The 12,853-nt window shown below is 35.7% G+C and overlaps 1 protein-coding gene across 1 annotated transcript; it reads right to left on the reverse strand.

Annotated features, from left to right (window-relative positions):
- Positions 1-2,015: 2,015 nt before the first annotated feature.
- LOC142940122 (nuclear GTPase SLIP-GC-like) lies at positions 2,016-11,064 on the reverse strand. Its single transcript, XM_076083032.1, has 21 exons — positions 11,060-11,064; positions 10,662-10,741; positions 9,450-9,537; positions 9,231-9,258; positions 9,083-9,116; positions 8,813-8,905; positions 8,266-8,356; positions 7,460-7,676; positions 7,135-7,362; positions 5,745-5,951; positions 5,451-5,626; positions 4,842-4,935; positions 4,673-4,760; positions 4,433-4,554; positions 3,951-4,124; positions 3,702-3,856; positions 3,377-3,500; positions 2,869-2,977; positions 2,614-2,747; positions 2,304-2,385; positions 2,016-2,162 (listed from the first exon to the last, which is right to left on the reverse strand). The coding sequence occupies exons 1-21, from the start codon at positions 11,062-11,064 to the stop codon at positions 2,083-2,085; spliced, it is 2,409 nt and encodes an 802-aa protein (XP_075939147.1). The 3' UTR covers positions 2,016-2,082.
- Between the last annotated feature and the right edge of the window lie 1,789 nt (positions 11,065-12,853).

Genomic DNA, 12,853 nt, shown 5'->3' on the forward strand with positions numbered 1-12,853 from the left:
CTGAGGCATTTCAGTGTGTTTCAACATTGGTGATATTTCTTTTTACACAGTGGCGCACTGTTACATTAATGCAGCTTCACACAACAGGAGATGCACAGCAACACTGAGTGAAACTAAATTACTGAGACGATTGAGTCAAATTCTCTGTAAGTTTTCCCTCATTGTCGACTGCCATGTCAACACTGAGGGTCAGACTAAATATAAGAATATATTGTTGTTAAGGAATTGGTACACCCACTAGTTCACTGTGATACCACACAGACATCATTTCTACGTCAAAAGTATTCAGTGTCTTGATGTTGTTTGATGACATTGCTGTACTCTCTCTTTAAAAAAAAGAAAAGGGACTTTTTAATGTTTTTTATTACCAGAATAAATTCTGAAATTATTTTGAATTTTCTGGTCTCTGATTATAAAATTAAAATAAAATGTTTACAGTGAAACTGGATTGACCCAATGAGCATCGCAGGGGAGAAACTCTCATGATGCAGTGTGGTCGGTAGTTAAAGGTTTTAGTGGTGACCTGATGTAATTGCCTCTATGATCCCTCTTTTCTTTCTATTTTGTTCAATTATTATTGCATTAAGTTATTATTTTTCTTGCACAGTAATAAGAAAGGAACTATAATTGTGCAAAATGATGCCCGTCCCTATTCATGGCCCATCTGTGTGTCCGCATGTTCCATGTTCTTGCATCATTAAGTGGCACTTGCATGAACAATGCATGAACAAGCATAATACATTCCACTACCATCAATCGTTAATTAATAACAACACACCTTTACTAAACTTTAGGACAGCCTATCCCAGGGGAAGAGCACTCTTACCTTTAGGAGACTAGAGGACCCCACCAGAGATGAGCAACACTGGACTTTGGTTGGAATGCACAAAATACAAACCAGTTTTATTTGTTTTTTACAGAAAGGAAAGAAAAAGATTAACAAAAATGAATACCAAAAAATCGATGTAAAAGTTAATACAAAATGTCAAATGTCAAGAGTATGAAAGCTCCAGAAGTCATCCAAAAAAGGCCAAAAAGCCTCGATCCTTTGCTGTCTCCTATATATACGCTTCTCCTTGGCGCTTCCTGCAACCTCCAGGTCCATATATGGTAGACAACAGATCATTCTCAAATCATTGGACGGAACAGTCCTAATAGTCTTATCACTTCTGACAGACCTACTTTTTAGGGTAAACAACCCCCCCTTTGTGGAAGGTGTGTAGTGGGAACTTGTGATCCATGCAGCTGACTGCCTGCACATATGTCCTCTTCTTCTGAGACGTTAAGAACTACTTATTGTATATTCCCATGTTCTACGCTTTAAGGATAAAATGTATATATCGGTGTGTCTGTTGTTACACAGATAAAGCACTTCTTATGGTTCTCTAACTTTACGGCCTGAAGCAGGATGTTCCAGTACACAGGCCCCATTGAACAGGATGTCTCTCTAACTAACTGATTAGTTTCCTGAGTTTACAGCCTTTCTCTCCTGGTGACTGTCAATCATCCTGTCAGAGTGGGTTCACTAAAAGTTCACTTATTTCATTAGCTTTAACAAACAGTCAACACTACAAGCACGTATGATTATATTTTGGTAAATAATAGAAAGTCACACATTAAATCAAAATCATTGAATCATCCCTAAACAATATGGGATTACATGTAACGAGTATATTGATATCTGAAAATACAACTCTTAGCTCGATAATAAACAATAGATCGTAACTCATCATAGACAATGGAAAGACAATAGAGGATAAACAACTTGTATGAAAAATGCCCGACAACACATAGAAAATATAGAATTTCTATGTCTTTCACAACAAGTTAATTCAAAGTACATATCAAAACAACACTCAAAGAGAACCTGGATAAGATGAGTTGACAAAAATGGTTGAGACCAAATCCAGAGGCCTCACGTCTCTAACCAGCGTGCATGCAGGGCTCTTCAGTTGGTTGTCAGCTGTGCAGCTGCCGGGCTGGGCGGACCAGCACTAGTGTAATAAAAAGCATCGTTAGCATTATTCAGAACAGCTCAATCTGGAGGCATTATGTAGATATTTTAACAACAGTTTTACCAAATTAGTGGTTATTCATCTGGGCTTCCCTTCTCTTCAGTTCTTTGTAGTGTTTATTCACCTTCACAAGCTCCGATGTAACGTCTAAATAAAAAAACCCATAATGTTAACATCAAGTTCACTATTAATCACACTCTTGGAAATTAGTTGACATATTCATTTCTATCAAATATTTTTAATATTTTTAGTGATCATTATGTTATTATTTTGTAACGTTGCCTTTACCTGGGATTGAGACACCATCTGTCTTGAGCGACAGCTCGATTGATTCCTGCATTGTTTTTTTCAGATTGTCCAGGATGTCATTCTAAATTAGCATAAAAATCTTTATCACTCACAGCCAAAATGTGTCTTATAACAATAGCTGAATGTTTGTGAAAGGGCCTGCAGTGTGTTAGTAGCAATAGCAGCATTCAAAAAGAGGCATATTCCACTTGATTATATATATGATGACCTAGAATTGTAGATAAAGATAAGCAGCACAACATGTTTTACTATATCCTCATCGTACGACTTATTATAAAATGTTACAAACCATCAAGTCATCCAGCTGTTTCAACATAACAGCTTTAGCTTCCTGAAACATGACGTTTTTTAACCTATGTACGTGCTTCACCATAGTTTCTCTCATATTATTCATGCTGCCGTCTCCTTTAATCTTTTTTGCATCTACAATAAAACAGAAAACTTTAGTCAATTAAATGTTATTATAATTACATTCTGCACAGTTCTGATGAATAATGTGCATTTTTACAGTGTCAGATTTTATATGTGATGATCTTTATCGTACCGTCATAGCATTTCTGCATGTTTCTCTCAATTGTTGTCGTCAGACTGCTGTAGATCGTTTTCTTACGGTCGTGGATGATTTTGTTGAGTTTTGTCTTAATCTGTTCTTCCTAAGAGAGAATATGAATCATAGATCCACATATTTTAAATAAAATTAAGGTAATATACAAATAAGGCTCATATTGCCCCCCCTTCCTCCAGACTTTACCTGAAAAAGGAATAAAATATATAATCAGATTTTCAGAGTAGGACCAGGTGAGGGTGCACATATATATATTTTTCCCACTGATGTCAGACCACCTCAGAATCTCCAGTACGTTGTCATGAATATAGTCAGGGTCATCAGCTTTGCAGCAGCAGACTTCTTCATATTCAGTGTATATATGTTAACAGCTAAAAACATCTATATTTCATTTATTCTCTAATGTTTAGTCTTCATGTCTGCTGAAGCCTTTCTGATCTGGACTAATAGCTTAATAAAGACTAATGGTACTATTCTCCTCTTTTACCTCTGTATTGAGAAATATCAGTTGCAGTTCGACATCTTTGTACTCTGTCTTCTCTTTCATCATCTTCGTGTCAAGTGAAAATGCATTGAGGACTCCGTTGAAAGGTTCACATTTTCCTTCATTTCTGAAACATGTTAACAAGTTGAAATGTTTCATGAATGCATCATTGACAAGTTTGTATTTCAATAATGTAATTTGTATGTATGCATTATATCACATAACTTGTATAACTGTATAATGTACAATCTGTTAATTCTAGACATTCTCCATAGTTTGTACAATTAGCCTACTCAGGGTTTTATGTCTTTATTAAGTCATTTCTTACGGGAAGGTCTTCTTGAATTCCTCATCAATGCTCTCAGTCAGACATGAAGATAACTTCATATTGAGGTTTATTTGTTTCCCCTTTTTTGGTTTGTGGATGCCGTCGTACTTTACAATACACTTCAATGTCCCATGGAAACCACTACCTGACTTATTCTGAAACAAAACAGACAAAACAGAAACATTTTTAAGACATTCATATAAAGTGCAAAATCCGTTGTAATGATGTTGTTATAATTCAAATACGTACAGGATGTGTCACCGACTGCAAGTCTTTTTCACATGAACTTTTCGATTTTTCAACCCCCTCACTGAGGCACTTTTCAAAAGCCCGATAAGTCTCTTCCATTGGTTTCCTGACTTTATCAAGTTCAACCCTCATCTTTTGTTGAAGGACTTTGTACACAGCTCTCTTTGTGTCAGCCTGAAATCAACAACAACACATTCAGTATTCAAAGCAGTGAAACCATTCTGCTACTTGACTGAGTTTTCTTGATTTATTCACATTTATTCAATATTTGGTTGATTTTGAGTGAGACCACCCTTTAATTACTGTCGTTATGCAGCCTCTCTGAAGCAACACAAAATCAGGAAAACTAACTTTATTGATAAAATGTATGTATGGATGACATTACATGTAAGTAGTCTGTCTTTGACTTTATGTTTTCACATTATTTTCTGTGAATATTAATGATAAAAGACAAAGAAAGAGATTATATTTCTTGATCTTACCCCTCCTCTAAGGCTGGCCCCTTGAATCAGAGAGAGAATCCCACGAGCTCCAGACACACAGTTTAACGTCTCTGAGTGACAGTCATTGAGATACTGCAGACATTCCTGAAGTTTTGGTATTTCTGTAAAAAAAATGTAGTTTGCAGCTTAAATAGTTACAAAACATACTTACATCATTATTGTTGGTTTTGTTAAAGTAAAGTAAATCTAAATGTGCTCATATATGAAGACTTCACCTACCAGTGTCGTCTAGATCTAGACGTTTCTGTTTTAGAAACTCTTTGGAGCTCACTGTGAAGACTTTGAAACTTCCATCACTGAAATATTTCTAAAAAGTTTTGGTTTTAAGGAATGCTTGCAGAAGTAGACAATCTTTGTGTTATACTTTCTGTCAGTCTATAAAACTCACCTTAACCTCCTTTAGTTTGCTGAATTTTTCTCTCACTTCTTTCTTGACTCGATCGTTTGTTTTCAATATCAAAGCACGAACACCAGCTGCTGAACTAAATCAAAATATTTGCATTCATTTGCACCTTATACAGTTTTTGGAGAACTGAAACCTCAAATTCCAACTTTCTTTGCATCCAGAATAAAAGTCTAAATGATCTCTTTTAAACCTGCAGCTGTAACTATCGAATCCACCATTTATACTGAAACGTGCATCACTTTATTTTACAGGTCCGTGATCTAATAGGAAGTTTTCTGGAAAGAACTGTCATTTTATAACCATAGAGACAAAGTTACAGACTACTATTTCAGTTTAGTTAGTTGTGATGAGTGTGTGAGCAGTTATTGATTTCTAAAGGAATTTCTTTGAAAGAACTGATAAAACCGATGACAAGCATTAAGAATGACTCTATAGAAATAGACAATCTACACGCTGGTGGTCCCGTTTTCTCATGTAGGTCATATAGAGACATCAGTATTATTATTGAGACTGTTTCATAATCACTTAAAAAGTCCTCACAGTTCCTTGAATATATATGTATATGTACTTTTGGCATCTTAAATCACTTACTGATCTTTTGGTGTTGTAATATCATCAGACTTGGTGCAGATAAAGTGAATACGCTGACACTGGCCACCATTTCCCATGAAGCTAGAGGCACTTTTCAGGATCTCCCAGGGTTCTGGCTCTGATGCAGCTCGATTCATTTCAGTCACGATCCACACAGTGGAACAACTTCCAACGAGCTGAAGGGACATGACAGCAAGTTAATTATGATGGTTAACAGTACTTTGTAATAACATGATGTCACACTTTGCAGATAACACAGCAATACACTAAACAGCATTGCATGTGATGAATTACCGGTTTCCACATCTTGTCCCTGTTCTTGTTACGATCCCCATTTCCAGGAAGATCCACAAGTGTGACATGCTTCAGAAGATCATTATTTGGCACCTTGATAGTCACACACTTCACTAGTGGCCAATTCCACCTGTTTACTTCTTCACCTTCTCCATCTTTTGTGTCACTTCTTGTGTATTTGACTAATTTTGCAGATAGCTCTTTAGCCTGCAATAAATAAAAAAATGAGATTAAGTCAACGTAAGGCGATTTCATTCATAAGCACAGACTCCAACTTCAAACTGCTTTACAAATTGCACAAAATAATTAAAACAGGAAAACATAAAAAAGAAGAGCAATTAAGTTACCCCATCATTGAAACAACAAAAGCAAAAAGCTACATTTGGATCAATAAATATTAAATACTTAACCGGAAGTGGACACAAAAGTTAAATTTTGGGTGACAATTAGGTTTTAAATTGATGACGATCAGATTTTGACAGTGCCTAAGATTATCTAGGTCATAGCAAGTATGTTTATCATCGTAGCATAATGCAGCTTCCCTGTGTTTCATGTTGACCTTTGACAGTCAGCAGACCCCGGTCTGATGATGACGGTTACATGAAGGTTCATATGGATAGAGCATGTTAGAAACATGTGGTCCACAAAAATATTTTAAAATCAATCAGACAAAGATTCAAGGTGTGCAATAATTCTATATATTTCATAAATGGCACCAAAGACAATCACCTCAGTTCTGTCTGTATTTAGCAAGACAACAATTTCAAGCCATTGATATTTTCAATGCAGTGACAAAGTGAGTCGATGGTACCACGGCCTACCAGTGAAAGAGAAATATAGATTTGAGCATCGTCTGCGTTAAGCGTCCCTGTATAAAAAGGGATCATGAATAGACTGAATAGAAGGGGGTCAAGTACTGATCCTTGTGGTACTCCAAAGGGGTGAAGTTGGGTTGCTGATTGAGATAAAATAATTACTATTACTATTACCAGCTGAACTAAAGTGTGAACAAAAGCAGTATTGATATTTAATAATACAAGATGTAATTTAATCTTAATGTAAAATGTTTGGGCACAAAGATGGAGGAAAAATCCTGATTGGATGTTATAACAGTTATATAAATGTATTTATCGACTGGTATACAAACTTCTTTATGATTTTTCTATAAAGGGGACATTTTCTATGGGTTTGTAGATATCGAGGACAGGTGCATCAAGGCCACTCTGTTTTTAAATTTTACATAGTGATTTTACTTTTACATTTGTTGAACTAAACCAACCTGGAATGGCTAGGCAGCATGCATATTACATAAACCTCAAAAACATTTCCCTCTGTCAGACAGACAAGAAGGCTTCTTATGAAGTGATTCAAGATTTTTACTCTTACTTACTGTTTTCACTGTCAAAATCTTCCCCTTGGAATTGTGAAATCCTGGGATCCCTTTGAAATATTTGTCATTCATGAGGTCTTCAGGAGATTTGTTTTTCCAGTCTTCTCCATACAGCGCTGACAGCTTGTCAACTATGTCCCGACAATCAACGTCAACTTTCTGATCACTTTCCTGGTCCGCATTATCCCCAAGGAAACTTTTAGAGAACCACAACTCATCTTTCCACTCCTAAATACAATTAAAAAAATACCTTTAACTTTGTTAAATTATGTGGCATACCTTTATAAATAGTTTCAAGTAAAGAAACATATTCAGCTCATTTTACCTCTTTTGTAATGAACTCAATGTTTGCCTCATACTTTGAGTTCTGCATGTTAGCCTCCACTTTAATCATGACTGAGGTACATGCTCTGATGTCTCCAGAGGGCAGGAGATCCTTCTCTCCAATGACGGCATTTATCAAAGAGCTCTTTCCAGCCCCAGTTCTGCCAAAGACACCGACCACCTCCTTCTTGTCCATCTTCAAATCACTGATTTTTTTCCTGTTGTACAAGAGTTTATGTGTGGGTTAATTCATTTGTTTCAAAGACATAAAAACACTGACAGAATGTGTCAAAGTCAGAAAGTGATCCGTCTATGAACAGCCCTCTTCAGCATATTGTACTATCTTCAGTAGAAGTAATTTGCTGTAAATTTTGGGTAAATCAAGATTTTTTTTTTCAAACAAAACTAATTAACGCCTCATGACTGACTCCCTCAGACAAACAGTCAAGTTGCAGTTTACATCCATGTCTTTCCAAAATGTCATCACTTCATCATTTTATCCTATTAGACATTTGTGTGAAATTGTCGTAAATTAGCTGAATTCTTCAGTTATGATCAAAAACGTGTTTTGTGAGGTCACAGTGACCTTCATCTGTGGCCACCAAATTCTAATCAGTTCATCCTTGAGTCAAAAAAAAATCCTTCAAGATGTTGGTGAGAAATGGACATACGTACGTACGAACGTACAAACCCATGATGCACTACCATGCAGTCTTAAATCTCTTAGTGAAACTGGCCTCTGGTCAGCAGTGGAACCAGGCCCGTATAACATATTAATATGGAACATTTAATAAACTTTAAACTTACGTCAGGAACTTGTTGAGCTTGTTGTCTTGGTGAGGTATTTTCTGAAGGACACAACTCATGATGTCTTTCACATCAGACAGTATGATGTCTTCTGTCAGAGTGAAAGTAAAGAACTGTTCAGCAGGAACCATGAACCAGTGTATCAAGTAAGCGGTAATGCACAATGAGGAGAGTGTGAGAGGAACTTTCTCTGCCAGGTCCATGTAGGATGCTTCAGAGTGTATCATCAGGCTTCTACTATGTCAGATTAGTAAAGGATAACCCATGGTCTGGATTTAAAACATCATACAGTTAAAGGCCACGGTTACGTTATTTACTTTGAAGCATACGCATTGTTGCTATGGATACCTGCATGTATGCTGTTGACTGATTGGGGTTGTCTGATAAGATTACATACGGCAGCAAATGAGAGTATTTTCTGTGGCCTTGATATAGAAAAAGACATTTTCTATGTACCGGTAAGTAAGCTAAGTAAACATGTTATTACATAAAAGTTAACCCTATAGTAAGCTGTAGGTTGCCATTGTTTGTAAAGTATTATAAATACCTGAGTCTGATCCTGGTTTGTTGACAAGTCGTTGTTTCTTAGTTGGTGATTGACATTGGCTGGATTCGCCCTGAAGATTTGACTTTCTTTTTCCTTTTTGGATATTTTTTGTTGAAAAAAAAAAAAAAGCGAAAAGAAAGGTTTGTTGCATCTGCCTCTCACAATATTAAACATGGTCTCGATATAGTTTCTTAGTCAAAGTAAGATATTACCACCTTAAAAAACTTCAATGAACACTACATGTAACCAATAAGATAAAGTGTGTCTCACCTTTATCACTTGTGTCACTGGTGGATGGACGACCCTGAGGGTGAACATGAACATTTGTGTCTTAAATCAATACTAAGTATAACATGTAAAAGTTTGAATAGACAATAAAAATATGATCTATATAATTATAATAAATGCCTTATGATGCCTGAGTGCTTGAAACTTTATTCAACTTACTTCAGCAGACGAATCAACAAGAAAATAGTTGCAAATCCATAATAGTAAATAAATGTTTAAATTCTAGCACATGCTATTATTGTTAATGAGTTATTATTATCAATTATGTGTCATGAAAACAGAAGTCTGTGCTCCTGTAAATTATAAATACAGTATTTGTGTAAATTGTCTTTACAGTACAGGACATTACCTTTGACATTTTGAGTCTGTTTTGGGGATCAAGTCGTCAATTTCTCGATCATTCAGAAAGTAAAGACTTTCTGTGTTAATTTCATGTTCTGCAATTAACAAGAAGAATTGCCAGCATTAGTCAGAACTGATCTCTCCCATTTTCTTAAAACTATGTCTGTCAAGAATATGTCAGCATTGTACTGAAGAACAACATTGCAGCATTTTTACCACTGCAACTTTGGAGAGTTACATTTCACTGAAAGAAAATAAGTTATGAAACTTCTATTATCAGACTCAAGGAAATAGCAACGACTAAGAAAACATGAGTCACATCACAATGAACGGTACACCTCATATAGACATACAACAGTTTATACAACAACTGAAACGATTAATCAATTCATCAACTAGTCAATTAGCAGAAAAATAATTTGCAACTATTCTGATAAAGTAAATTTCCATGTTCAAACATTTTATGGATCCAGCTTCTCGAATGTGAATATTTGGCTTTCATTGTTAAGGATCTAAATTAATTTTTTATTTAATATTTTTAGCTTTGGCAACAGTCCAAACTTAAAAATATTAAATTAACAAATAATGCTTGTTGGACCATTGTGAAGGTGTCACTTTTGGCATCTGGGTAATTGTGACAGCATTTCTCACTTTTTTCTGAATTTGTTTACAAACCAAACAATCAAACGATTAAAATAGAAAATGTTCAGCAGATTAATCCATAATGAAAATGATAATAAATTACCGTCCTACACCAATTAATTAACTACAACAGTAAAATCCTGCTTCCTGCAGGAGTTATAAGAATCTAATGATATAATTGAATAACAGGCATACGGGCTATTGTTCTGCATTGAAATACGTTCAGTACCTTTTCTGTGAATAAACCACTGCAGCACCAGGCCTGTTTAAATACTCTAATGCAGGGTGCGTCGACATCAGCATACGTTACGTTTACGCAATCTCCCATGTAGCGTTAGATACTGTATCTGGCAATATGTTGTTTGTCCCCAAGAGTACCAACTTTTCATCAAGTTGGGATAAGGGTACTTCATTATTTAAATTCTAGCGTGTAACTTTACAGCCTTTTGTTTGTTATTCACGGAGGAGATCTTCCGGCTTTCAAACGGTCAATAAGAGATTAAAAGAGAAAATGTAAATAAGAATCACCCGTGGTGTTTGATTTCCCTAATATCATAATATGAATTCCAACGGTTACCTGTAGCGTGTAGGCAATAGATGTAGATCAATGCCGGTCCTCCAAGGCGCAGGAGTCCTTTGTTCTCAATAGTTGTCCGACTGCACACAATACACGAAACCTAAAGTGTTTTTGATTCCTGATTCTGAAACTCCTCCCATGATGAATCTCCCTACTTAATTATGTATTCATTTTATTCCTTCTTATGAAGATTGTCAACACAAGATCTTGGTTTACTACACAAATTTGTATTTGTATGTAGCCTACTTTTCTCTAAACATGTGGGTATAATGATGTATAATTTAGCTTTTTGAGCCTCAAACTGTTGTTTAAACGTCTCTTCGGTTGAACTAACAACTGACAAATGAAACATTAAAGGGAGGGCACTAATGGTGCTGAGTGACAAACCCTCAATTTACCTCATGGCCAAGATAAACTCACAGAGGAGAAAAACAACCAGATTGATTACCCATCCTGACCATTTCAGCTAGTTTATTGATGCCTGACACCTGGTTTCTTTCAACAGACTCAGAGGGAAACACTGAACTCATGAAGACCACAAAAGAAACGTATTTGGTATTGAAATGTACATTAATTAAGAGGCCATGTTTTATATGCAAACTACCTGAAAAAAACTATCTCAAAGGCATAAACAGGTTAGACTGGTTCATATGAGGTTAAATGGTAAATGGACTTGTATTTGTACAGGTGTCACCTGAACCATTATCATTCACACCCCATGGTAGAAAATTTACATATTTGTTAGGGGGCAAATTTTGCCCCCACTGACTGAGATCCAGGGGCATTTAAAAGAAAATTGGGGGCACTTTTTGAAACTTGTGAAATAACATTTAACCTTTGTTCAAAATAATAAATATACTTAATTAGGCTTACAGTATATGAGCTTTTGTCATCAAATGGCAATAATAAGACTATTAGGCAGTAGTCTACAGATTCAAAGTGTTTTCTTCGATTTTTTTGAACAAAATTTCTTTGTTGTTATTTATTGTTATTATTATTATTATTATTATTTTAAACAACTATTAACAATTATTAAGTCAACGATGCCTTGATTACATCAGTCATTGTATGGAATTATTGAGAAAAAATATTTTTGTAGCACCTCAAATATTGTGATATTACCCATTTTTGTCCTGAACTTATGCATTAGTCATTGTGTGGAATTTTTGAGAAAAACATTTTTATAGAACCTTAAAATTTTAAAAAATGTGCCATTTGAAGGTACAAATTCAGTTCAGAGTTTTCACTTAGTAAAATATCTTAATTGATTTTCAGTCAGGTATTATTCATTTCCAGCAACCCTCAAATCAAAAAATAAAGACACTACTCACAATTTAGGTGTATTTTACCTTTAACTCACAAGATTTAGGTAGCATGATTTATACTAAATGTGAATATAATTCATTTAATCTAATTTCCATTATGCAATATGTGTACTTTGTTGGCATCTTATTCTGAAAATCGGATGTTCGTCTGAAGAAACCGGATGTTGTCTCACGTTAATCTTTCCGCTAACTTTCAAAGTCCTTCGCTCGCTCCCGATCTGTGCCATTTGAATGCGTTTACCGTGAATTTCAGCATATAGGTGCACTCAAATGTAAGTGTCTGCTGAGTTGACCGCAGTCTCGCAGTCACAGGTCTGATTAAGAAGCGCTCCATTTATTTATTTGTTTAGAAAGTTCGGTTCTTCACGCAACATCAGTCAAGGCGAAAATCAAAACCATTCTATGGCAACTGGACCGGGTCATATAGGCTACGATGTTTTTGACAAGTTCATTAAATTATCATTATTATTAGAGGAATTTATGGGGGCATTTTTTGCCCCCCTCCTAGTGATATCAGGGGCAAAATTATATTTCTTAGGGGCAGTTTTGCCCTTTGCCCTCGTGTATTTCCGATGCTGTCACACCCATTCATCACATTCATTTATTTAGGGTTATTTAGGACATGGACTGGAGGATCCGATCCAACCGCTGATCTTTTGATTGAAAGACAACCAGCCTTAACTCTGAGCAGGGGCGTCGCTGAAGCCCCCCTAAAATGTTCTTCAGCCCCCCTCCCCCCCCAAATAATTTGGCATTATTGGATTTAAAATGTTGATTTTTTTTTTTGGTGATGTCATTAAATTAAACTATTGTTTCTCACATGGACAAGTTATTTATAACATGCTACACATGTGCGTGCGTTCTGGT

This window comes from Anarhichas minor, unplaced genomic scaffold (assembly GCF_050575085.1).
Source record: "Anarhichas minor isolate MPS153535 unplaced genomic scaffold, ASM5057508v1 ptg000115l, whole genome shotgun sequence".
Taxonomy (NCBI): domain Eukaryota; kingdom Metazoa; phylum Chordata; class Actinopteri; order Perciformes; family Anarhichadidae; genus Anarhichas; species Anarhichas minor.

Coding starts and splice junctions, on each gene's coding strand:
- LOC142940122 (XM_076083032.1), bottom strand. Junction 7,363..7,459: donor TTGAGTTCATTACAAAAGAG/GTAAAATGAGCT, acceptor AATTGTATTTAG/GAGTGGAAAGATGAGTTGTG. Junction 3,857..3,950: donor TGCAGTCGGTGACACATCCT/GTACGTATTTGA, acceptor GTTTTGTTTCAG/AATAAGTCAGGTAGTGGTTT.